A 23,849-nucleotide genomic window follows, 5' to 3' on the forward strand; every position below is an offset into this window, starting at 1 on the left:
ATTCCAGTTCCATAATTAATCTATTTCTTTAACCAGGATTACAGAGATATGTCAATAAATATGTTCCTGAGTGGTTACCTGCAGATTTCTAACTCGTATTTGCCGTAGTAGGAAACTAAGACTCAGAAAAACCTACTCTGGTCCTCTTAGTTCTATTACTCTTTGTACCATGCTACAATTTGTATGGAGAAACTGGTCTGGTATTTAAGACCAACTATAGAACTGCAAAACCAAGATGTCGAATATGGATTAGTTAATTGTTAGGATAAAGTTAAGAGACTGTCCCTAAAGGTGCTCTTGTCCCTTTGCCTTCATTTGACTTTGACTGATTATTCATATCAGTGAGATTAATGTAATACTTTAGCACTAAGATTGTAAAATTTTAAACTATGGATAATTTTCTGTTATATTATTAGTAGGGAAGGATTAATTTGACCAGAGATTATTAAAACAACGTTTTAAACTCTTTATTGAGTATTTATCAAGGTCTGTGGCATTACAAAGTTATTTTTCCTTTGAGAGTCTCAACTTTAGTAGTTTTTAAATGTATACATGTAGGTTTTTATGTTTTAGCATATGGCATGTTTATAAAAATCTTCCTTTTAACTATGGCCAGCGTGCTGAAATGCTCTGCACATCCTAGCATTGCAAAAAGTCATTATTATTGCATAAAAACTTCAACTTGAGGGTGTATCATTTGTTAGATGCTCGGTCCTTGCTCTTTAGTCCATACTCTGTCATTTCACTCTAATACCTCTTTTCTTTGGAGATTTCAGTAATCTAGCCAGGATTGGAGCATCCCACTTTAAATACACAGTATAAGATCAGACTTTTGTCTGTTCTCTCCTTATTAGAAAGCAGGAGTGAATAAAGGTCAGCCTTTTAGATGGCTGGCTGGCTGATTATTCTGTGAGCATCACATGTTAGGAGAAGCTAGTTCATCTGTCTCTGGGTTTAGGATTCAACAGCATAAGCTGTCAGACTAACACTGATTGAAGGTGGACTGGGAGGGGGAATCGCATCTGTCCAACAGCTCACTATTGGCTTCTTATTACAGCATTCTCCCCTGAGACACACTCTGCATGCTCATTCACCCACCTCCTCCTTTTCCCTCCCCTTCCTTTTCTACCCCTTCATTACTGATTCACAGCGAGAGGCGGCGGCGGCGGTGGCAGCGGCAGCAGCAGCAGCAGCAGCAGCAGCAGCATCGCTGCTTGTCACGAATCAAGGATTGCAATGAGCTCATCCTTTCTCCTTGCAGCTTCACAACTGCCCTGGCTTCCTGGCTACTGCTGCTGCTGTCTCCTCACACACACACACACGCATGCACACTCACTCTCACATGCTAGACCCTTCTAAACAGCTTGTTCATTTTTACTCATGTGTCTGAACTCTCCTGCATCACTCTTGGCCATTTTCTTGCATTTGGTTGCTTTTGCCGTTTTTTATTTAGATCAGTATTTGGTTTTATTTCATTTTCCAGTCTGCTTTGGGGCTCTTGCACAGTGGATAATTTAGCCAAAATGTTTTTTTTGTGGAGACATTAGCTGACAATTCCCACCACAGACTGGCTTGTGCATCCTCTTGGGGAGACCCAAGCCTGGCTCCCCTCCCACTGCAGTTCTTAAAATTGTGGATAAGAGATCCAGCTTTCTCATTCTGGATACCTACTTACTGCTCATGGAAGAAGGGGTGCCCTGCCCAGCCCCAGCTGCTAAGCTCACACCTCCTGTCAAAAAGTCTCAGGACATGCACGACGAGAGGAGCAAGCTGGTGAATGAGTATGCGTGTCGAGTGCTGGAACTTCTGGGAATGGGGCATCGTCTGTTTGTGCCTCGGCTTCTGGCGGTGAGACTGTTTTTCATTAAACTTCATTTGTAGGAAATCTGCTACCCTCTGTGAAAATTCCTTGTATCCCAGGAAGAGGCTTGTGGTCCCGTTTTCTTCCGCTTCTCCCCAGTCTGCCGAGAAGGAAGTACTGAGTGGTCACTGCTGTGCAGTGGCTTTTGGAGCCTGGTCCATGCCACTCCTTAATTGGCTAGAGAAGATCATGGCTCTTTTCTCAGAGCCCAGGGTCACATTAGAGGCATTATCTCTGTGGCAGCAAAAAATGCTTTTCTTGCTGGCTAGGGTCAGCAATAAAGCAGAATACCCAAGTGCTTGATGTAGGCATTCTGTTATTTATGTCTCCAATGGGTTAAATTTTACGACAGACATAGCCACTTATCTATAGCCTACGTGTGGTTTGCTTTCTAACCTCCCCATTTGATTTTTTTAAATTTTCTCTCCCAGTAGGGGATTTTACCACCTAAACATCCTTGGGTAGGAAATTGTATGTTTCTGTCCTGGAATGACTGAACTGTGTTTATGTGAAAGAGCTTAAAGCTGCAGGGTCTGTGCTGTGAATCTGGAAAGTCTGGCTTGCTTGTTATTTGATTTCCTGAACAAGAGGAAAAAATCACTCTTCCTTATTTTCTACCAAGGGTTAAAATTAAATACCCACAATCACTGTTTTAGGATTTCTCTTTATGGTTAGAGAACTATACCTAGCAACTATTCTATAATGTAATTGGTCTACAGTAGTCCTGTACAATTATTCAGTAATTGAACAAGAATAATTTAGCTTTGTCTATTTTATAGAATGGAGTTTAATAATTCCATATTGTTTCCTCATTACAGTTCTCTCATATTCGAATCTTTTCAGTACAATATTTACTTGACTGAATTTAACTCTTTTTTCTCTTTTCAGTACAATATTTACTTGACTGAATTTAACTCTTTTTCTCTCACATATCTCTCTCTGTAGGACAGTTCACCTTAGTTTATATTTACCTTTACAATTACTCATTCAGTCTTCATATACGTATTTACATGCAAATACAATCTCTTCTGTATAATCATAACAGAAATGTTAGGTAGCCATGTACATACATAAGGAAATTCCCACCCTGAAGAAAATCTGTTTTTCATTGCAATATGAAGTTAGATGCAATCATCAGCATGCAATTTAGGGGGCTTATTTTTGAGTTGTTCCTTTGTCATTTAAGGAAGAAATAAAAGGAGCTCAATCCATATGTTTTAATGCCTGGGTGAGGTCATTGTTTCCCTGAATCACATTTTTTTCTTAATAAAGGAGAAAACTGAAATTCATGAGTCTTCTACAAAGCAGTTTTGTTTTTTTAAAAGTGAAAAAAAAGCATTTTATTTCAGTAGTTTTGACACTACAGAGTGCTAAACTACATTTCAACAAATTCTGTTCATCTCTGAGGAATCAGGTTTGGTCCAATATATTTCCGTATCTTAAAGACTAACTTTGTGACACAGGGGCTTCCATTGGTGACATTCAGGTAAATCCAGTGCTGCCTCTCTTTGGCATTTACATTTTCAGTGTATTGGAGGAAAATATGAATTGATAACTAAGAATATCTCTCACACTCAAGTTTGTATTAGGGATTAATTTATACTGACTCTAGTCTAAAAAAATTAATCAGCAATAAAATCCACATGGAGTTGGGTTCACAAGCTTGAGATCTTTGGGTCGTCATATATATCGGTACGTTGCAATTGTACAAAGTCTGTTTGGTTGACAAATTAGGTATCTGAGATGGTGCATCCCTCAGGTTGTTTTGGGCTTTAACATTCAGATCCTAGGTAATAGTGCCACTTGTTTTACATTTGAAAAGCATATGCTGAGTTGTCTGTGGGGCCTTTTGGAAATCTCTGGCTTTGTTATACACGGTTGCACTTGAAAGATTATTGGAAGAACCAGGGTACTCTACATTTTGGGAAATCACATGTCCTGTAATTAGCAATATTGCTATGAATTGGGATCTGCTATGCAATAAGTAGTTGCTCCAAGTTTAACATGTGTACTGGGGGAAGTACAGTTGTTCAGCTTTGTGTTATTGGACTGGCTAATGATGCAGGATCGATGGCTAATCTGCACAGGGTGGTCCTAAGAGGAATACTGCCACATGCAGTATTGCAATCTTTCCATTTCCAGTCCAAGAGGGCAGGCACTGAAATTTAAGATATGTCTCTGGGCCTTTTTAGTTGTGTTTTAAACATGAATGCATGTGAGTTAAACACATGCATACCTTATTTTACCTTAAAGATCCCATTATTCTTTTTCATTATAAGACAAGTTAATTAAAAAAAAAAAAAATCAAATAAATGAAGACTTACCAAGACAGTGTTGCAGATTTAGACTCTTAGTCTTATTTAGTGTTCTCTGATTCACAGATAGAGTATCAAACTGCTAGAACATGAGGTTTCCATAACTCTTAGTGGGAAAGAGGCCACTGATTGAATAGAGGATGCGTATTTGGAATTTTTGCTTCAAAGGTACATCCAGTAAAGAACAATTTCCCTTTAATAAAACAGGTACAAGAACAGGTTCTTCATTTTAGATATTACCACAAGACAAATTCTATGTGTAGACTCACCAAACACACATTTCTTTAGTGAAATTAAAATACCAAAACAGGAGGTACAAATATCATAGACAGCAGCCAAGTAATGTTTCCCTCTTCTAAAACCTATGCCTACAAGTGATTTTTAGACCTCCAAAAATATTTTTCAGCTGAATGGAAATCTGTTGGGCACCATAACTAGGAGCTGGCGAGTTAGTTTACTTGGTTAGAGCATGGTGCTGAAAACAACACCAAGTTCAAGGGTTTTGGATCCCCATACCAGCTAACTTCCGGAAAAAAAAAAAAAAAAAAAAAAAAGACAACATAACTAAAGGAAGAAAAAGTTATTAAGCCATTTGTAGTAAAAATAGTGAAGGTGAGAAAGAAAATCACACTTAAATTTTTTTTCTCGAATAATCCCCTGAAAGAATCAAACCTAGAATTTGCTGCTAATTAGAGGTCCTTAAAGAAAGATTTATCATCCAAGAATTTTATCCAAGTGTGGAATAGAAGCATCTGGAGCTAATACTCAGATGTTAGAACCAATTTTCATCCACCCTGCCTCTTTTTAAAAAATTACTTTAAAATGTGATACTCTTGCACTGAATTTTTCAGTGGGAAAAACACATTAAAAATGGTACCAGCCCTAGCACATGGCCAGAGTCCATACTCTGTAACTGTAGAAAATTTGGGAAAGAAGAAAAACTTTTACTTTGCTCATGTTGAAAATTTCCCCTTCTCTGGATTTTTTTTTTTTTTTTTTTTTTTTTTTGGTACTATATGACATGAGAAGTTATTATCAGATCATTACAAATTAAAATTGATGTTGGCTGTAGTTTCAGTACTGTTAGTCTGGGCAATTTCCACAGGCCAAGGTGGGTTGACATGTATAAGCAAATGCTCTAGCTGTCCCTTTAGTAGCCATTTTAAGATTTCATTTTGATCAAATTTCTTATGCTGTCGAATTGCATCCTGATTTTGTTTGTTTTAAATTTGTGGACTTTCTTAAAATATTAATTTTAAGCAGGGATAAAAGAGCAGAAGAGAGAGTATGTCTCTAATTTTTACGTCTGTTGCTAACAGCCATAAGGATTGCTTGTTGAAGTGAGATTAAAACTTTTAAAAGAAGTTAAAGACCCACATACAAAAGTTGCCATGTGTACTTCTGATGCCCCCTGAAATCTAAAAATCAATTTTTATATCAAAATAAGTCCTACATCTCTTCTTTAATTTCCATTGTATAAATTTTGACTTTTTAATAGTGGGTATTCTTGAAGTAGAGCCTTTATGAATTCATGGAGCAAATTTAGGTTGATGTTTATTGTGTGTCAGGCAATTCACTTAATTCATTTTATTGGGGCAAGTGCAAAGGATACTTTCATTAACATCCTACTTATCTTTTCTCTTTGGAGATTTCTTCCCACCTATGTAAAAGGAAATAGAAATAGGACTTGTTTAAATATCTTTAATTATCCATGTAATCTTTTAATATAATTCTATTCCAATGAAGGAAGCAGTAATGTCACCTTTGAAGATGTAATTGGTAAACATGTTTCATATCATCACTTAAAAAGATTTGTCAGAAAGTTTGGGGAGCAAAACGTGGGTGTTAGTAGATCCACTAACTTTCAAAAGTTATTCTTTACTAGTTCTTGTTTAAAAGCTGATAGAGTCTTTATTTTATAAGAGAAGAAAACATATCTTTGCTTATTCAGATTTCCCTAATTCTTGCCTATATTATCTTCTGGCTAACATCACTTAACAAATAAAGTTGGGAAAGTAATTTCATTTTCATTATTTTTCTCTTCCATCACTATTGTTCTGAAGGCAATGTAGAAAAACTCTAAGAATTTACTAGTTGGAGAACAGTCTTTCCAGTTTAAATCAGTTCTTCTGGCCTGGTAGGATTCTGTGTAGTGAGTACAGATGTATAATGACAGTCCAGAAGCCAGCACAACCTCTTGGGTACTTGGTTTGGTTTTTAAAGTGTTAGTCTACCTTTTTAAGCGTACTTTTTTTTTTTTTTTTTTTTGTCTTTTTCGTGACCAGCACTCAGCCAGTGAGCGCACTGGCCATTCCTATATGGGATCCGAACCCGCGGCGGGAGCGTCGCCGCGCTCCCAGCGCAGCACTCTACCAAGTGCGCCACAGGCTCGGCCCTTTAAGCGTACATTTTTAAAGCTTGAGTCTTATCATCGTAAAATCATGTGTTAAGCCTCTCTTCACTGAGAGGGTAGAGGATTAGTATCCATACAATTACAAACTTGATTATAACCATTAAGTAAGTTATCTCCATAGCCAACTTATTGATCATTAGTATATGTGAGAACTGGTCCTGTAGCCCTGGTTGAAGCAGTTTTATTTTTATAGAAAGCACTGCTTTAATGCTTGACATTTGTGAAGTTTATATATTTAACAAAATAATATGTACAGTATGATTCAAATTGTGTTAAATATATGTCAGATGTTTGTGTAAAGGATAGGGGGAAAAAGGACTAAAAGTAAAATAACAAAATGTTAAATGTGTTTGTCTTTGGATCATAAGACCTTATGTTAGACTTAAAAAAATTTTTTTTCCTTTTTTTGGGCCATGAATATGTAATCATGAAAAAATGTATGACCCCACCATGTAAACGCACGCACACACACATACAAATTATGATCAAAAAAGAAAATATTCTTTAAAAAAAACCAGAAAACTTTCTGATAAATTCTTAGTGAGACACCCAAATCTTTGCAGAGCAAGAAGTGTCTATCCCTCAATTGTAGAGGGAAAAACCTCTTAGATACAGTTGTCAGAAAATGGAGAGTTATTCCTATAAGCTTATAATCTGCTTATGGCATTACAAAGGCACTTGAGGTGATAGTGATGATGAAAGTCTCTTAAAGATAGAAAATTGGAGGAAAAAGCCCCTGAGTATCAAAGTAGTACTGTAGGCAAGGAAGGTTTTTGTTTATGTGTTTTTTGCCTGCTAGCATTTTTTTCCCCCATTCACGATGAAATTAGCTGTATTGCAGTCCATGAGAAGAATATAAATTCTTACAACTTAGACTGTCTGCTTTATGGAATTAAAAATGTAAGTGAGAACAGAGTACAATCTTTAGCCACTAAAATATCAGTAGACTGTCTGCTTTATGGAATTAAAAATGTAAGTGAGAACAGAGTACAATCTTTAGCCACTAAAATATCAGTATCAGAGCGTATTTGAGCAACACAGAGACAACTTACTGAACTATCATCCCTTATATCTGTTTTGCAGTTCACAAAATGCCCTCATATGCCTTAACTTACTTCATTCTCAAATACTTGAGATTGAAGATATTCCCATTTTCAAAATGGGAAAACCTGTGCAACACCGTGAGTTAACCAGAGCTGGAATTAGAATGAATTTATTACATCTTTTGCAACTTTGTTTAAGTAACTTTATTTTTTAAATTTTTAAATTTTTTGGTGGCTAGCTGGTAAGGGAATCCAAACCCTTGACCTTAGTGTTATCAACACTGCGCTCTAACCAACTGAGCTAACCAGCCAGCCTATTTGAGTATTCTTAATGTGCCAGTGCCGAGTACTCTCTAGAGGCCGAGGTTAGAGAATTGAGTAAGATGGAATTTCCACACGTTTGCATACCTGGGCCTCCCTACTCCATTGGTTGTTAGAGTTCTCTCTTCTTGCACTTAACTGAGTTGGGCAAACCATGTGATCTGGAGCCTCATCAACACCAACAGTGTCTTGGAAAGGACAGCAGCCACTGAGTACTCTGGCTTCTGGGGTCCAGAGACTCAAACCTGAGTTGGGCTTCAACCCCAGCCTAGTGAGAAGCCCCTTGCTGCACCTCCCCTCAGACTATAGCCTTCTTCAAACAGCATCTCTGTCTACATGGCCATCCCTGCCTGACCAGGGGTCCAAGGTATGAGGATGTAGGATTCCTCATCCTTTGGTCCCAATCTTTCTGCTTTTGTGTGAGTTCAAAGGCTAGACTTGAAATTAGGCCTTGGGCAATATTAGAATGTTAGGTAACTGTGCCACTGCCTGCAGGCAAGAGATTGTCCCCTACCATTTTGGGCAACTATTTCTAGGAAACTAGAGGTTAGTTGCACTGAAAATAGAAAAGGTACTCTCAGAGGCCTTTGAGTAGTGAAGAAAGGGCTAATCCTGTTTCCCTAGAAAGTCTGTAAGCAGCCTGTCTTGAATTTTCTAAATTATCAGAACCAATACTACATGTGGGGTGGGGGGGAAGACTAAGAATGTTGTGTGTCTGATAAAACTGGTAGCTGGATACTTTCCCAATATTCAGCAGTTGATATTTTAGTTGGGTAGGCTTTCTTTTGTACTGAAGTTGTTTCCTGTAACTGCCCTTTCCAACTAGGTAAAGTTGATGACATGCTAAACATTCTCTCCACCACTTATTGCCATCACATTTTAATATTTATAAGGGAGGAAATAAATCTGAGATGCACTGAAGTTTTTTTGTTTTTTGTTTTCATTGCCACTATTAGCTTAGCTCAATTTTTTGATTGCTAGTTTACAGACCTAAACCTAGATTCTTGCAAAACTGCCTGGTATGTTAATTAAAATAGTCATTTCTTTTACATGTTTCAGTTTACAATGCAGGGGAGAAGGGAAAAAAATTATATAGTCACATATAGTAAAAGAAAGATGAAAGTAGGGGCCGAGCCCGTGGCGCACTCGGGAGAGTGCAGCGCTGGGAGCGCGGTGACGCTCCCGCCGCAGGTTCGGATCCTATATAGGAGTGGCCGGTGCACTCACTGGCTGAGAGCCGGTCACGAAAATGACCAAAAAAAAAAAAAAAAAAAAAAAAAGATGAAAGTAAATTTCATTCATTTATTCCATAACAAATTTTGAGTGTCTCTTGTATTCTGGCCATTGTTCTTGTTGTTGTGGATTCAGCAGTGAGCAAGATGGACAAGGAAAAGAAGAGAAACTTCCTTAGGAGGTGAGGGAAGGGGAACAGATGTACAACTGAAGAGTGATTTGGTGGGAGATAGGCTGCGGTTGGTGGGAGATTCAGGTGCTCAGAGAAGGCCTCCTTCAGATCTTGCATTTGAACTAAAACGTGATCACGCAAAGTCGCTCTCCTTGTGAAGATCTGGGAAAAGAATATTCCAGACAGCAAGGGCAATAGCTTTCAGTTAGGAATGAACTTGGTGTGTACAAAAAACAGAACGAGCTTGAGAAAAAGGAGGGAGAAATCATTCAAGTAAGATTTGAAGGCTGGGATCATGAAGGCTCTGGGGGCACTGGTAAGGATTTTGGAATTTATTCTGAGCACAGTGGGAACCATTAGGGGGCTTTACACAGAAGAGTGACATGATCTGACAGAGTATGTACTGTCAGGACAGTAGATTGTGGACAGCAAGAGCAGAAACAGGAAGACCAGTTAGGCGGTTACTGCAGTGACTCAGCTGAGAGATGACAGTGGCTTGGACCAGGGTGGTGATGACAGGAACTCAGGCCCTTTTGTGAATAGGAGTTTCTCTGATTTCCTATATACTTTTTCAATGCAGTATTTAGAGTTAATAAGCTTTATATTTGAATTTAAATAAAGTAACATTTTTCTGGCCTGTAGGGGGATCCAAACCCGTGACCTTGGTGTCATAAGGCTGCACTCTAACCAACTGAACTAACTGGCTAGCCCAATAAAGTAACATTTTGAACTAGCATATAGTTCTATTATTTCTAGGGACTTTTTAAAAAAAAATTACTGAAGTTTCTGGCAATTAAGTAACGACTCTAAAACATTTAATTTCTTTTTGGCTTACTTCTGTGTACATGGACTACCTAAATCTATAATGTGTATCATAGTATTTGCTAAAAGTTCTTTATAGTTGTTTATTAAAACATTCACTGTCTTTCTTATTACAAAAGCATTACTGCAGAAAATACAATAAAATGTAAAGGAAAAAAACTTACGATCACACTATCCAAATAAACATTTTATTTTGTTTCCTTTCAGCCTTTTTTCTGTGCATGGAAATATTTATTTCCAAGTTGTTATTTTTTTAAAGAAATAAATTTTGCAAATAATAGTTTTCATGAGAAGTCGTAGTTAAGTGGTTTGCTTCATTTACATTTTTGGTAACATTCTTTAAAGCTGCTAAAGTAGCTCAGCTGAGAGATGACAATGGCTTGGACCAGGGTGGTGATGACAAGAGCTCAGCCGAAAAGTCATCTTAAGGTTAGGTATTTGTCATGTAACTCTGATGTGCTTTGTTTGCATTGTCTGTGTCTTCAGCCAGCTTTGGAATCAGATCCTTAAAATGCTCATCAAGCAGAAGCCATGGATTATTCCCAGAGTTCAGTTTTTTTCCTTTTTTGGCCTTGTTCTTTTCTCAGAGCTGTAACTTGGTAAGCTTTACCAGAATCCGCCCTTGTAATCTTCAGGTGATATGAATTAAATATGTTAGTTTGTTCACTAACTCTTAGATTGCTTCTATGATTTATGGTGATTTATTTCAGCTTATAGCAGTATCTTCTAAATGTTAGAAATGTTAGAAATATCTTCTAAAATTTTTTAGAACTATCTTAGCTCTTAACTATATATAAAAGTGTATTCAGGAAAATAAAAATTCTTTTGGTAATGTATTTGTCCTGAATGCAGGCTAAAATGTAATGATGATTCTTGGTGATTATTTTGCAGACCTCAAAGGAAGACCTTCTGCAGGCTGATTTTGAAGGTGCTTTAAAGTTCTTCAGAGTTCAGCTACCAAAGCGATACAGGGCAGAGGAAAATGCTAGAAGATTGATGGAGCAGGCTTGCAATATTAAAGTAAGATATATGAATTCATACATAATAAAAGTGAAATTTAAATGCAGAATAACATGGCAAATTATGTAAAGCTTGTTCTATATGTTGCAGGGTTTTGACTATATTTAAGATGATATTGCATATAAACTAATCTCTCCCAGATGTTTTTGTCAGGCTAGTATGTAAATTGTAGCTTTACTTTCTAGTAGGACTTGAGTGTCAGTCGGCAGGTTCAGATTTTAATAGGGAGACAAACATTTGTCTTATAGGTGGGGTTCTAGAATGGGCTGTTGTGATGGTTTCCATGGAAGCAGACTTACTATTTAGCTTTTGATATCTGTTTTAAGATTATTTAGGACAAAGCAAAGAAAGCCTACTTAGGGTGATGCTTTTGTTTCTCTAAGGGACTTGGAAAGTTTGTCTTGATCTGCTCATTCCCATCCCACACCTGCCATATGTCTATGGATACATATCATGAGTCCATGTCATATGTTTGATAAAACTAAACAAGTTCTTAAGCCAGAAAATGCAAGCCATTGTAAGGATTTAGACTTTGAGTGAACTGGGGAGCCCTTGAAGGGTTTTGAGTGGATGAATGATATGATCTGTCTGAGGTTTTTAGAGAATCATGATGGCTGTTTTGTTAAGAATAGATCATAGGAAGGTAAGAGAAGTAGAGAGATTAGACAGGAGATTTTGCAGTAATCCCATTGAAAGACGATGATAGATTAAACCAGCTTGATAACAGTAGAGATGGAGAAGGAGGTGGTTGGAACCTGGATATATTTTGAAAGAGAACCAACAAGATTTCATGATGTACAGGTAAACGTGAGTGCGAGAGGTAAAGAGAAGTCAAGATGGTTCCACAGATTTTGAGCTAAGCAACTAGATGATAGCAGTTCCATCAGCTTGTTAAGCTCATTACTTAAAGTGTACTTTGACAACAGATTTCTTTTAAGCACCACACCCACCGCAAGACTTTTTTGGCGTAACACTTTTGTTTTGAATTTTAACCTATTTTATTTGTTTTTTGGGTTTTGTTTGTTAAGGGCTGGCCAGTCGGGGATCCGAACAAACCTTTGACCTTGGTATTATAACACTGTGCTTTTAACCAGCTGAGCTATCTGGCCAGCCCTTAACCTATATTAAAGTAAATTATAAATGTTAAAAAGTATAATTCAATGCTGAAAGTAAATAGCTGAGCAGAAAAAAATTTATGGTCTTTCAAATAAACTCTGTATTCAAAGATAATTTTCTATAGATATCAAGAAAGATGGGCCTCTGAAATCTTAATCCTGAAATACAAACTCTTTAAAGCTTTGAAACTGATTATTTTATTTGGCTCTACCAAATGAATAAGCCTAAACCATGTGTGTCTGTAGACTTTGAAAGTACATTCCAGTGGGCATAATGTCTTTGATTAAATTTTGTGAGTGGTGAGTTTGAAAGGTAGGCTTCAGCCAGTTGATTGTTCCAGAGATGCCAGAGACAATTACTGTAAGCAGGGGCAATGCTGTAGCAATCTGTTGAAATAAAACATTTATTTTTAAGAATAAAAGAGTAGAAAATTACAGGGTACATTGAGGACCAAAAAAAAAACCCAGGAAAATGATCCAAAAATATAAAGTTTATAGGGAAAGATTTTTTTCCCAGTATAATTTATGAAGTTCCTCAGAGGATGGAGGTAGTTAATAATTGTCAATCCAGAAACATGGGATCAAGAAATGCAGAAACGTAAAATGTTAGAAGACAAGTTCAAAATATGATCTGAATGGACTAGTCCTAGAAAGAAGTGCTGTGTACAACCAGAATGATTTATGTGGACATGGACAGGTAGATATGAATATTTTTAAAAATGTTTTAATAATTAAAAAATTTAATAATGTAAATAATTTAATACTTTTTAAAAGTTTTAATAGGTTTTTTGTGGGTTTTTGTTTTGTTTTGTTTTGTTTTTTGCATTATCTAAGGAGAGTGCCTTTGTCTTAGATATTTAAAACAGTATCCAAAGGATACCATTTTAATTTATAACTTAATGATTGTCGGGGCTGGCTGATTAGCTTAGTTGGTTACAGCATAGCTTTATAACACCAAGGTCATGGGTTCAGATCCCCATACCAGCCAGCTGCCAGAAACAAAAACAAAAACAAAAACAAAAACGTGTATATAGTATGTATATATGACTGGTGATTGTGGAGTGGATGATTGTGAGGCAGATGTGAAGTGAAACCAAAAGAAAGAATACATTATGTACTACATATGTACAGTATTCAGGGAGTGTGCTGGGACTGGAATGTAGGACTCCAACCCAAAGATTTAAAATCATTTTTAAACCCAGACCTATATTTTGGAATTGCTTTTATATCAAGACCTTGAACAAACATAAATACATGCATATATATATATCTGAAGAGAAACTTACCCTTTCATTGTATGAGCTACTATTCTACTGTATTGTATTCTGTTTCATTTTTAACTTCTCCCCTCACTCCAAAAAGCTGATCACAACCCACTGAAGTGATTTCAAACAGCTTGCAGTTTTGAAAAATCACTGAGGCCTATCCCACAGTTCTGTCATCTCCCTCTTCCCCATACCAGAGAGAGGCTGTGGACGCCGAGGTGTTACCGTGAATAATGGAAGTGTGATTGTGGGTAAGGATGTGAGTCATCATATCATCATTACAGTGGTGTATGCTGGCAGTTGGAAATTTTAAGAGATGTTGGACTTACAAATCGAGGCTGTGTGTTAGACAAAGGCTTCGTGGGCAAAGGTGACTGCAGGCGTGGGATAGGCAAAAAAACTCAAACTCACAATTTCTTATCCACAGCCTGTTTTAAGATTAAGGATAGAATTTCTGTCAAAAGTAATAAAAATTTTTTTTTTTTTTTTTTGTCGTTTTTTTCGTGACCGGCACTCAGCCAGTGAGTGCACCGGTCCGTCCTATATAGGATCCGAACCTGCGGCGGGAGCGTCGCCGCGCTGCCAGCGCAGCACTCTACCAACTGCGCCACGGGCTCGGCCCAAAACTAATAAAATTTAAAAAAATTTTTAAATTGTTTTCAAAGCTGATATTTGTATATACTTATATCTTCTTTGAATGGACATGTTTGCATTCAATTACCCAACAAAATGAATCACTTCCTTCTGACTTAAGGTACTGAGTGATCAGTGATTTCAGTGAACTGACTGGTTTTAAAATAGATACAGTAGTTGCAGATAAAAAATAACTTGTCAGCTATGTATGTGGTCGATTTCTGTGAGTGTACCAACAAGATTTATTAATAAAGCACATGAGATTTGGTAAATAATTTTATTCTTCTAAAACTTGTGTGACATTAAATATCAGGAACATTTTTTGGTAAATGCTTATTTAACTAACGTGATTTTAAGTTATTCTGATATACTCCTGTTCGTATGGTTTCTTTCAACCAGGCTAAAATCAGAAAACATGTTGACTCATCAGATTTTACTTTGAATAGTTTGTTTGTTTACTTAATATTGAAATCAAGACCTAAATGAAAGATGCTTAAATTAAAGTGGCTAATATGAATATCCTCACTTTCCTAAGAGTCAGCTTTTATTGAATATCATTATTTGATTTTTACCTTATAATTAACAATTCTGCTATTACAGAGCTTCTTAAATTTGGACTTTGGCTTGAGGCTTGGAATCACTAGAAATTTGAATTTCTTTGTATGAGCATATAAGCGTTTTGTTTTTCTTGGTAAGATAACACATAGAGCTTTCATTGAATTCTTTTTTTTTTTTTTTTTTTTTTTGTCTTTTTCGTGACCAGCACTCAGCCAGTGAGTGCACTGGCCATTCCTATTAGGATCTGAACCCGCGGCGGGAGCGTCGCCTCGCTCCCAGCGCGGCACTCTCCCGAGTGCGCCACGGGCTCAGCCCTTTCATTGAATTCTTAAAGGGAATACAGTGACTCAAAAAAAAAGCTAGCCTCTGTTATTAAAAATTAGTTAGATTGTTAAAAGTTAGCAATCTTAAACTTATTAAGCAAATTGGTATTTCTGTAGAACATTAGAAGTTCTGATTGACACCAAGGTCTGAGGTTTCCAATCCTTGCACTGACCACTCAGTACCTTAAAGTCAGAAGGAAGTGATTCATTTTATTGGGCAATCAAATGAAAACATCCCATTATGAATGGGATAATTAAATATGTTCAAGTGTATAAACACAACCTTTATAATTCTTGATCTGATTACCTGTTTTTCTATATATTTTTGTTTCAATATCATTTATGTCGTATTAGGTTGAATTGATGAAATTACCATTCTTGTTGGTCAAAAACTGTCAGGTACAGATGTTGCATTCAATATTTTATGCCTCCTTGCAGTTCAAATAGGTGCTATGAATATGGATGATGAAATATTAAAAATTTGAATCAAACATAATGGAATTTATTTAGCTAACATTGTTCTGATAAAAATAAGAAGGTGAACTGAAAGAATGAAACGTCTATAGTACAGAGTATTATATGTACCATGTAAACCTTTTCTGAGAATTACTCTCCAAAGACTGGGAAGCAAGTCTTTTTATTTTTAAGTTGATTTTTGCTTGGGATAATGTTGCAAGTGCCACAGTTATGATGGATTTCCCTAAGAGCAAAGTTCATAAGCACATCGTTCAAAATATTCTGTTTGTAGATCTTCATAATAGCGTGCTTTAAAATATGAATTAGCCTATTTCATTTGTATTTTATTAGTAAAATAATTGAGCAAAATTCAAACTGCGAAGTCTGACATTAACCTAAAAGAAGGGAATTAAAAAGGAAAGGTCATATATTGAGTGCCTAATGTGTGCCAGGAACTATGCAAGAGGACTTCTCAGAGGAAGTAAGACCTGAAGGATTATTAGGAGTTAAGGAGGTTTTCAGGAGAGGGAAGGATGTTTAATGCAGAGAATATGCAGATGCACATAAGTAAGAAAATATGGAGTTGTTTAAGATCTGAATGTAGGTCATGACTGGAGATTAGGGTGCGAGGAAGGAGAGAGAGTGAGGGGAGTAGGTAGAATTCTAGAGCAGTAAGCAGGAGCCACAGAGCTTGTGCAGAGCCATGTAAAGCCATGGTAAGCAATTTGGATTTTATACTGAGGGCAGTGCTAAGAACTGCTGGGCTTTATGTAGGAGACAGAAATGATCAGATTTATGGTTTGTGAAGGTCATTCTGGCTTCTGTGTGGAGAATGGATTGGAAGGGGTTAGATTTGATACGAATATTGGTGGCAGGCCATTTCAGTGACTGTTGCAGTAATTTAGGTGAGAAATGACCAAAGTATTTGTTATGAGCTGGAGAGATATGGACAGATTCCAGAGACATTCAAGAGATGGAAGTCACCGATCTTAGTGATTAAGTGTGAGCATTAGGGCAGAGGAAGAGACCCAGATGGCACTCAGGATTCTTTCTTAGGCGACTTGTTAGTAATCACACTGAGAAAGGAAACAAGAACAAATTACAAGGATGGGAGATAATGAGTTAAGTTTTGGATATGTTAGTATATGGTACATGTCCCCAAACTCATATCCAAGTAAATGAAATATCCAATAGGCAGGTGTATATTGAAGTGAGATCTGGGCTAAAAGCAGACATTTGGAAGTCATCAGCATTGAAACCATGGGAGTGGGTTAATTCTCACAGAGGAGTATATAAAATGAGCAAAAAGAAGGGCTGAGGATACATGCATTAACATATAAAATAGGGGCTGAGGAGTAGAAGCTGGTGAGACTAAAGCAGCAGAAAAAAACCCAGAAGAGTTTGAAATGTGAACACTAAGGGAAAAGGTGTCTATTTTCAAGAGGAAGGAGTTAAACAACTGTCAGCAGTGCCAAGAGGTCATGTGAGGTACTGAAGAGTGGAATGTGGCCATTGTGCAATATTTAATAATAAACAGGTCCTTGATGGATTTAGTGAGTGCAGTTTCAGTGGAGTGATGAAGGATAAAAACCAGTAATTCAGGTAAAAAAAATAGGAGATGAGTGAATGGAGAAATGAAAATGAGACAGTTTTTTGAAGGTTAGTATAGTATAGGGATAGGATGGGAAATGGAACAGATAGCCAGCAAACCTGAGAGTAAGTGCAAGAGAGAAAGAGGTAAGAGGACATGAGGCTAAGATGGATTTTTGGAGGATGGGAAAGATCAGTCTTTGAATATTAAAAAATCTTAATGATCTTAATTTCTTCATTGAGCACCTACTATATGCCAGGCACTGTGCTAGATCCAGCGAATACTAGGTTGATAAAAAGAAGGTATGCTCTCTGAACACATGGAATTTGTAGTGTTGTGTAGATGTTAGATAATCACTTTAATAGATATATACTTACAAAGTGAGATAAATGCTCAGAAGGGATATAATAAGGATAAATGAGAACAAAGGGCAAAGAAACTGGACTTTGACTCAGTGATTTAAGGAAAACTTTTGAACTGAGATTGTAAAACAGCATTCCAGACTGAAGGAATAGCATGTACAAAGCCTGTGAAGAGGGACAGAGTATAGTAAGTTTTAGAAACTAGAAGAAGGCCATTGTGACCATAGTTCAGAGAGTGATGAGGATTGATATCTGGGGGCCAGACCACTCTATCTGCCAATAAGAAGGAAAGGTCCACAGAAAGAGAAAAGGTTAAGATTCAGTAAAGAGAAGAGGTATATCAATAGAGATAGGCCTCTGAAGAGGTAAGGAGTTAACCTCAAAAGAACGGACTTTTCTTCCATTACAGCAGGAGAGGATTCGCAAGAGATCAGTGGGGATAAAGGTGAAGGCACAGTTTGGTGAGTAGGAAATTGAGGATATTCCACCTGAAGCTTTCTGTTATTCCTACTAAGCAGGATCTAGGATGAAGGGCATGCAGTGGAGCGAGAGGTTCGTAAACCATGGAAAAGCTTTTAGATAGACATCTTATTGAACAAAAGGACTGGAAAAACACAAAAAATTGCTGGGCTGTCTTGTTGGAGACCATGAGTTCATAGTAGCAAAAATCTGCAATGGTTTGTGAGTTTCTCTGGAGACATTCAGCAGTGCAACTGTATTTATGAAGAAAGCAGACAGTTGTTTTAACCTGAGTTGAAGCTTGTCAAGCATGAGGCAAAGGAAGGCAGTGGAGCCAGGACAGTGTTGTGCTAGTGAGCTGTATCTTGGGTGGCGGACAAGAGGAAGAAGGAAGAAGAGACAGAGCCATCCCTGATTTGTAGCTTTGGCCAATTTCCATGGTTTCAATACTCCCACCATGGCCAATTTCAAGTTACCAATGACTTAACAACTGCCTCACAGAACTTCTGAATATTAGCTGGTAGTTGCTGACTCCAGCACACTTCAGGGTCAGCGAAATGATGCTGATGGCAGGAGAGTGGTTGACCTGATAGAAAATGGAGTGTGACTAGTGGAAAAGAAAGTAAAGGCAGATGGGGACTCAGTCACTGTAAGAAAAGGGGTTGGGGGCAGGGAACAGAGAACTGTTGAACTCTGTGAACGGGAAGAATGGTGGAGGAGAGTAAATGACTTTGTGGTGGTTGCCCAAGAAAAGAGCATCTTTTCTTCAAAACTTCCAGTATTTTAAAGACAGTTTTCTGACAATTAGAAGTTAATACTGACCTGTGCTCAAAATTTTCAGATTTCAGCTCAGGTTAATTACTGGCAGCAAAAGGATGCCAGTGCTATTTTGGGATTCATGGCCAGCTCCTATGATTTGCTTCTCTTTGTCCTAACAACAGCACCACCATCACTACCATTCTACTGTGATCACATGATGAAAGGCTCGAAACGCATTCTAGGAGGAAAAAGCAATATGGCAGAGGCCATGAGAGTAGTGGGGGTGAGGAGGGCTCCGAGAGGCTAAAAGCAGAGCCCTAATGTGGCATCTTCCTCTCACACACCAAAATTGTCTTCCTACCCCGTGCTGGAGAGGTGCTGCCAATGACAAAATGTTACCATGGTAACTACTTGCTTCAGAAAATTCTGAGCTCTGCTCCAGCTCAGTTACCTGTATGCCGTGCTGGACAGTATTCCACTCCCCCAGAGTGGATCAATACAATTTCATCTTGACTGTCGTAAGTCACGTTTTTAATGGGATAGTGGTGAATTTCTTTATCTAGAATTTAGCATTTTTTTCCAAGACCTCCATATTTGTAACCATGGATTTGAATTTATTTGAAAATAACTTTTGCACAAATCTATAAAGAACATTTGTATTAAAAGCAATTTACCTCTGATTTCTTCATACTATCTGCTATTTATTGCGGGCTCTTGTTACTGTATGTAAACAGGAATATATTCTCCGAAAAAGAGGCTTTCTTTGAATTAGCAGTGAGGCCACACAGAAGCTTTTGTTGACTCCATGGATTTAAAATGTGTGCCCTTATGTGCACCATTGAAAAGGTTCATTTTTAATGAAACCACATCTCATGTTCCTTTTCTGTAAAGATCTCTGTACATTCACAACCACAATTGGGATATTTGATTTAGTGTCATAATCTTCTGCTGGAGAAGTGTTTATTATGTTATAGGATACAGAGATGAAGTAATTAACAAATTGATAATGAAGTAGTTTCTATATCAAAAAATTTACCTCTTTTTTTGTATGAGGTTTCTACTAACATTCATCATCCTTTTTGCATTTTGGATTTGGGGCATTGTTTTGCTTTTTTCCCAATGAGCAGGGAATGTGTAAATGTTCAACAGGCTCTGAAACGGTTGATAACAGGTAGAGAAAACAGGCCATAGCTCCTGATGCCCAGGCAACAGGCACCTTCCACATTTAGAAAACTCCGCTTTTACGGCTGTTTCTAATCAGCTAGAATGCATTCGTCTCCACTGTTTGCTTCTGCCATTTTATTTCTAACCTTATACCTATTTCTGCCAGTCATCTTCTGTCAGTTCATTAAAAAGAAAGCCATATAGACATTTCAAATTAACTTGATGGATAAAGTAAGTATTGTATCATGACCTACTGTATATATGTCATTCAATTTTCCTACCCCAAAGGAAAGTAAGATAAATGGATATAAAGATTGATTTATGTATAGGCATCTCTTTTATTAGAAAAAGAAATAGTAAAGCATAGGAATAAAGCATTAAGCCCTGTGTACATTCCAGAATTGGTATTACATGCTTTCCACTTATAATTAACAACATTAAAGAATACCAGAATTGCTATTTCACTCAAGAGTTTCTCTCTCTTCAAAAACTTTTAAATATTTTTTCCATTGTACCCAATTCATTCCCAGCAGTATTCTAAAGAATTAGTAAGACCAATGGTTATGCTCTTAAATGGGAGTTATTGTATTTCATGAGTCTTTCTGAACTGTTTTGCTAATTACCTTTTATCCAGTCGTTATGCTTTTTATTTATCAGTGTTGATGGATAAAGTTAAGACTCATCTTCACTTTTGGGAACATCAGTAATAAATAATTTTCCCAAAGCCATTTACAATGAGATACACATTTCTTTGAGGTTTTTTTTTTTTTTTTTTTTTTCTTTTTACTATTTTAATTCACATTAAGATTAAAGTGTGCTTCATGGGTTGTATTTGGGGATCTGATTTAGACAAAAAAAAAAAAAAAAGTGCCCATGTTGCTGCTCACTGGAAATAATTTTGTTCCTTTAGGGAGCAATAAAATAAATTTAAATGTCATAAGTGTTTGGATCCTGATGGTTTAGTATTCCAAATGCTTCAACCACAAGCATTTCAGATACCAGTGCCTCTACTCTGGGGTATATAAGGTATAATTACATTATATTTACTTAGTTATTATTCATATTCTCATTCCTCCAACTCTTGGATACATTTAGCATTTAGCTGGCAAATAACTGAATCTAATTAATACTCTAGAGAAGTTACTTATTATACTATTGTACCTCCTCCCTCCCCACACCCCCTATGAATTTTTTTTATTTTTTCTTTTTAAATGGTGGAAACAACATGTAAATGAACATAGCAACCTGAAAAAGATAGTGAAACATTTTGAGTTTTATTCACATATCTCCAGCTGTTGTTTGCCAGGTTCTCTGAAGCTCCACTTAAAAGAAAACAGACAACTGAGGGGAAGGCTATATTCCTTGCTGTAGTTAATAGTTGTGATTAAGTGGGCAGTCTTTTCTCACTGCCAAGTCCTCTGACTTGGGGACTTTCTGAGGCCACCACCTGTGGGAGGAGGGAGCGATTTCTTTCATACAGAATGTCTAGCCTTTTGCCTTCTCTCTTTTCTCTGCCTGAGGCACTTCCTACTCAAGTCGTCATACAGTACGTCATTGACATAGTCTCTTTCAAAAACTCAAGCTTGTTTTTGTTTTCATTTCGTTTTCTGGTTATTATAATATGAGGGAATTTAGGAGTACAAACCACATGAAGAGGTGGCAGAAGGGACTAGGAAAGCTTCAGCTACTTGACCTGGCACAGATTCAACGCATTTATCGTTGTGTTCTGGCCTGTGTTTTCATTCTCTTCCCAAGCATATTATCCTCTTATCCCTTACCCCTGGGGTCACTGTTCTTCATACTTGCTCTTGTTACTTTTATCCTCAAAACTTATCTTGAAGTTTTCTCACAAAGTTGGTCCCTGAAGAGGCAGTACTTTTGTTTCTGCCTCTCACGTCTGCCCCAGTTTCGTGTCTGTATTAGTTTGCTCAGGCCACCATAATAAAATACCACAGACTGGGTGGATTAAGCAACAAAAATTTATTGTCTTGCAGTTCTGGAAGCTAGAAGTTCAAGATCAAGGTGTCGGCAAAGTTGGTTCCTTCTGAGGCCTCTCTCTTTGGCTTGTAGATGGCTGCCTTCTTGCCGTGTCCTTGCATGATTGTCCTTCTGTCTGTGTTGTCTCTTTCCTAATCTCTTTTTACAAGGTCACCAGTCATATTGGATTAGGGATCACCCTAATGATCCCATTTTAGCTTAATTATCTCTTTGAAGACCTTATTGTCAAATACAGTCACATCCTGGGTACTAGGGGTTAGGGCTTCCACATATGAATTTGTGGGGAGTAGATGGAGAATTCACTCCAAACAGTGTTTTTTTCATAGTAAACTGAATGAAAATTTCTTTTCAATTTCTCTGAAAATACTTCCTTCTTCTAAACATGAATCTTGCTTGGCGGCTCTGAGCTGTACTTCCAACATATGTTAACGCATGACGGTTTCTATTACTGTAAGCATATCCAAGTTCTCCCATTTTCTTCTAAACTCTCAGATTATCTAAAAGATCTGGGTTTTTTGGGTTTTTTCTTTACAACTCCACCCTCCACTTCCATCAACCCACTTGGTTGGCAGGGAATTTCCTCTGGCTTGCATGTTAACTTGTTAAAAGTTCCAATTTACCTTATATATCCTGTTCTGGTGTGGTCTTGTTGCACTAACTTCCTTATAGTCCTGCCTTTATATTGTGTCATATCTTATACAAACCATAACCTTCTTTGTTCTCCTCTTTTCCTCAAAAGAAAGGCAATGAATTGTGCAAGTAAATAAGTTATGTCTTAGCACAATGTCAGTGGTAGGAGAAACTTTATATTATAATAAGATGAGTATTTTAAGCAACAACATTTTTGAATACTGTATAGGACACAGGGACTTAGTTTATTTTCTAAAGTTATTTATATAAAACCTTTTATCCTAAAATATTTTATCAAATTTTAGGATGGCCATTGTTTAAGAAGCCATATGGCAGACATTGCCCTTGTGAAGGAGAACTTTTGAAGACTGTCTGACACAATGGGATCTTGTTGGAGCCTTCAGAATTCATAGTTCATAACCTCTGACGTTGCTTGTTTGGACTGTTGTAGCTGCCTCATAACTGGTTTTTCTGGCTTGAGATTCTGTCCTCTCATTTCCTCTACACACTGCCACCTGAGTTGTCTGCCTGGAAAGCCAACCTTATCTCATTGCATCTTGGCCAAGAGAACACTGCAGCTCTCTGTGACCTGCAGGATAAGCCCCACACCTCTCTGCTAGGCACACTTCCCCTTCTTTCACACCAAGATGCCTTGCCCTTGTCTCTTGTCTCTTCTGCCTGGAATGCTTGTCCTCTATGGAGTGCCTAGAAAAGGAAGAGACTTTGGAGACAGACAAGTCTTGGTTTGAATTCTGGCTCCAGTTCTCACTTACTGAGTGATCCTGAGAAAGTTACTTAATCTCGTTGAGTATGGATTTCCTCATCATGAAACAAGGCTGATACCTACTGCACAGGGATATTGAAAGAATTGATTAAGCTAAGTGCATGTGTGAAGCACTGGCTAAATTATTTATCAGTTACTTCTTGTGGCCATGCAGTCAAGCAAACTCCTATTCACCCTTTAAGAATCAAGTCAGATGTCACCCCCTCTGGGAACCTAGGCTATTTATTCTGACTCTGCAATTCCTCCACTAGAGCACCACTGTTGGGGCTAAGAATGTGGTTTTCTGAAGTCATGTTGTTGGAGCTCAAATCGTGGCATCCCTGCTTATTAGCTTTGTGATCTCTGGCAAATTACTTCTACTTACTGTATGTCATTTATCTCTTCCATAGAATGGAGACAATATTATCTTTGAAATAGGATTCCTGTTATAGTTAGTGTATTAAAAATGTTAACCATTATGGCTGTTGTCATTTTGAGTCAGTTTTTCTCATTGTGAGTTTCTCAGGGGTGTGACTCTACCTTGCTCCTCTCCAGAGGCCTTGTGCCCAATCC

The 23,849-nt window shown here is 37.4% G+C and overlaps 1 protein-coding gene across 10 annotated transcripts in view; it reads left to right on the forward strand.

The window, feature by feature from the left end:
* The window catches only part of RABGAP1L (RAB GTPase activating protein 1 like), a 646,375-nt gene that overhangs the window by 509,874 nt on the left and 112,652 nt on the right, over nucleotides 1-23,849 (forward strand). For 9 of the 10 annotated variants that reach the window (XM_063104460.1, XM_063104464.1, XM_063104465.1 and 6 more), the window contains one exon: nucleotides 11,072-11,200. In XM_063104460.1, coding sequence (XP_062960530.1) covers nucleotides 11,072-11,200 — 129 coding nt within the window. Of the gene's footprint in view, nucleotides 1-1,680; nucleotides 1,849-11,071; nucleotides 11,201-23,849 lie in introns of those variants that run through there. The other variant, XM_063104470.1, reaches the window with a different exon arrangement.

This window comes from Cynocephalus volans, chromosome 8 (assembly GCF_027409185.1).
Source record: "Cynocephalus volans isolate mCynVol1 chromosome 8, mCynVol1.pri, whole genome shotgun sequence".
In the NCBI taxonomy this organism is placed as follows: Eukaryota; Metazoa; Chordata; class Mammalia; order Dermoptera; family Cynocephalidae; genus Cynocephalus; species Cynocephalus volans.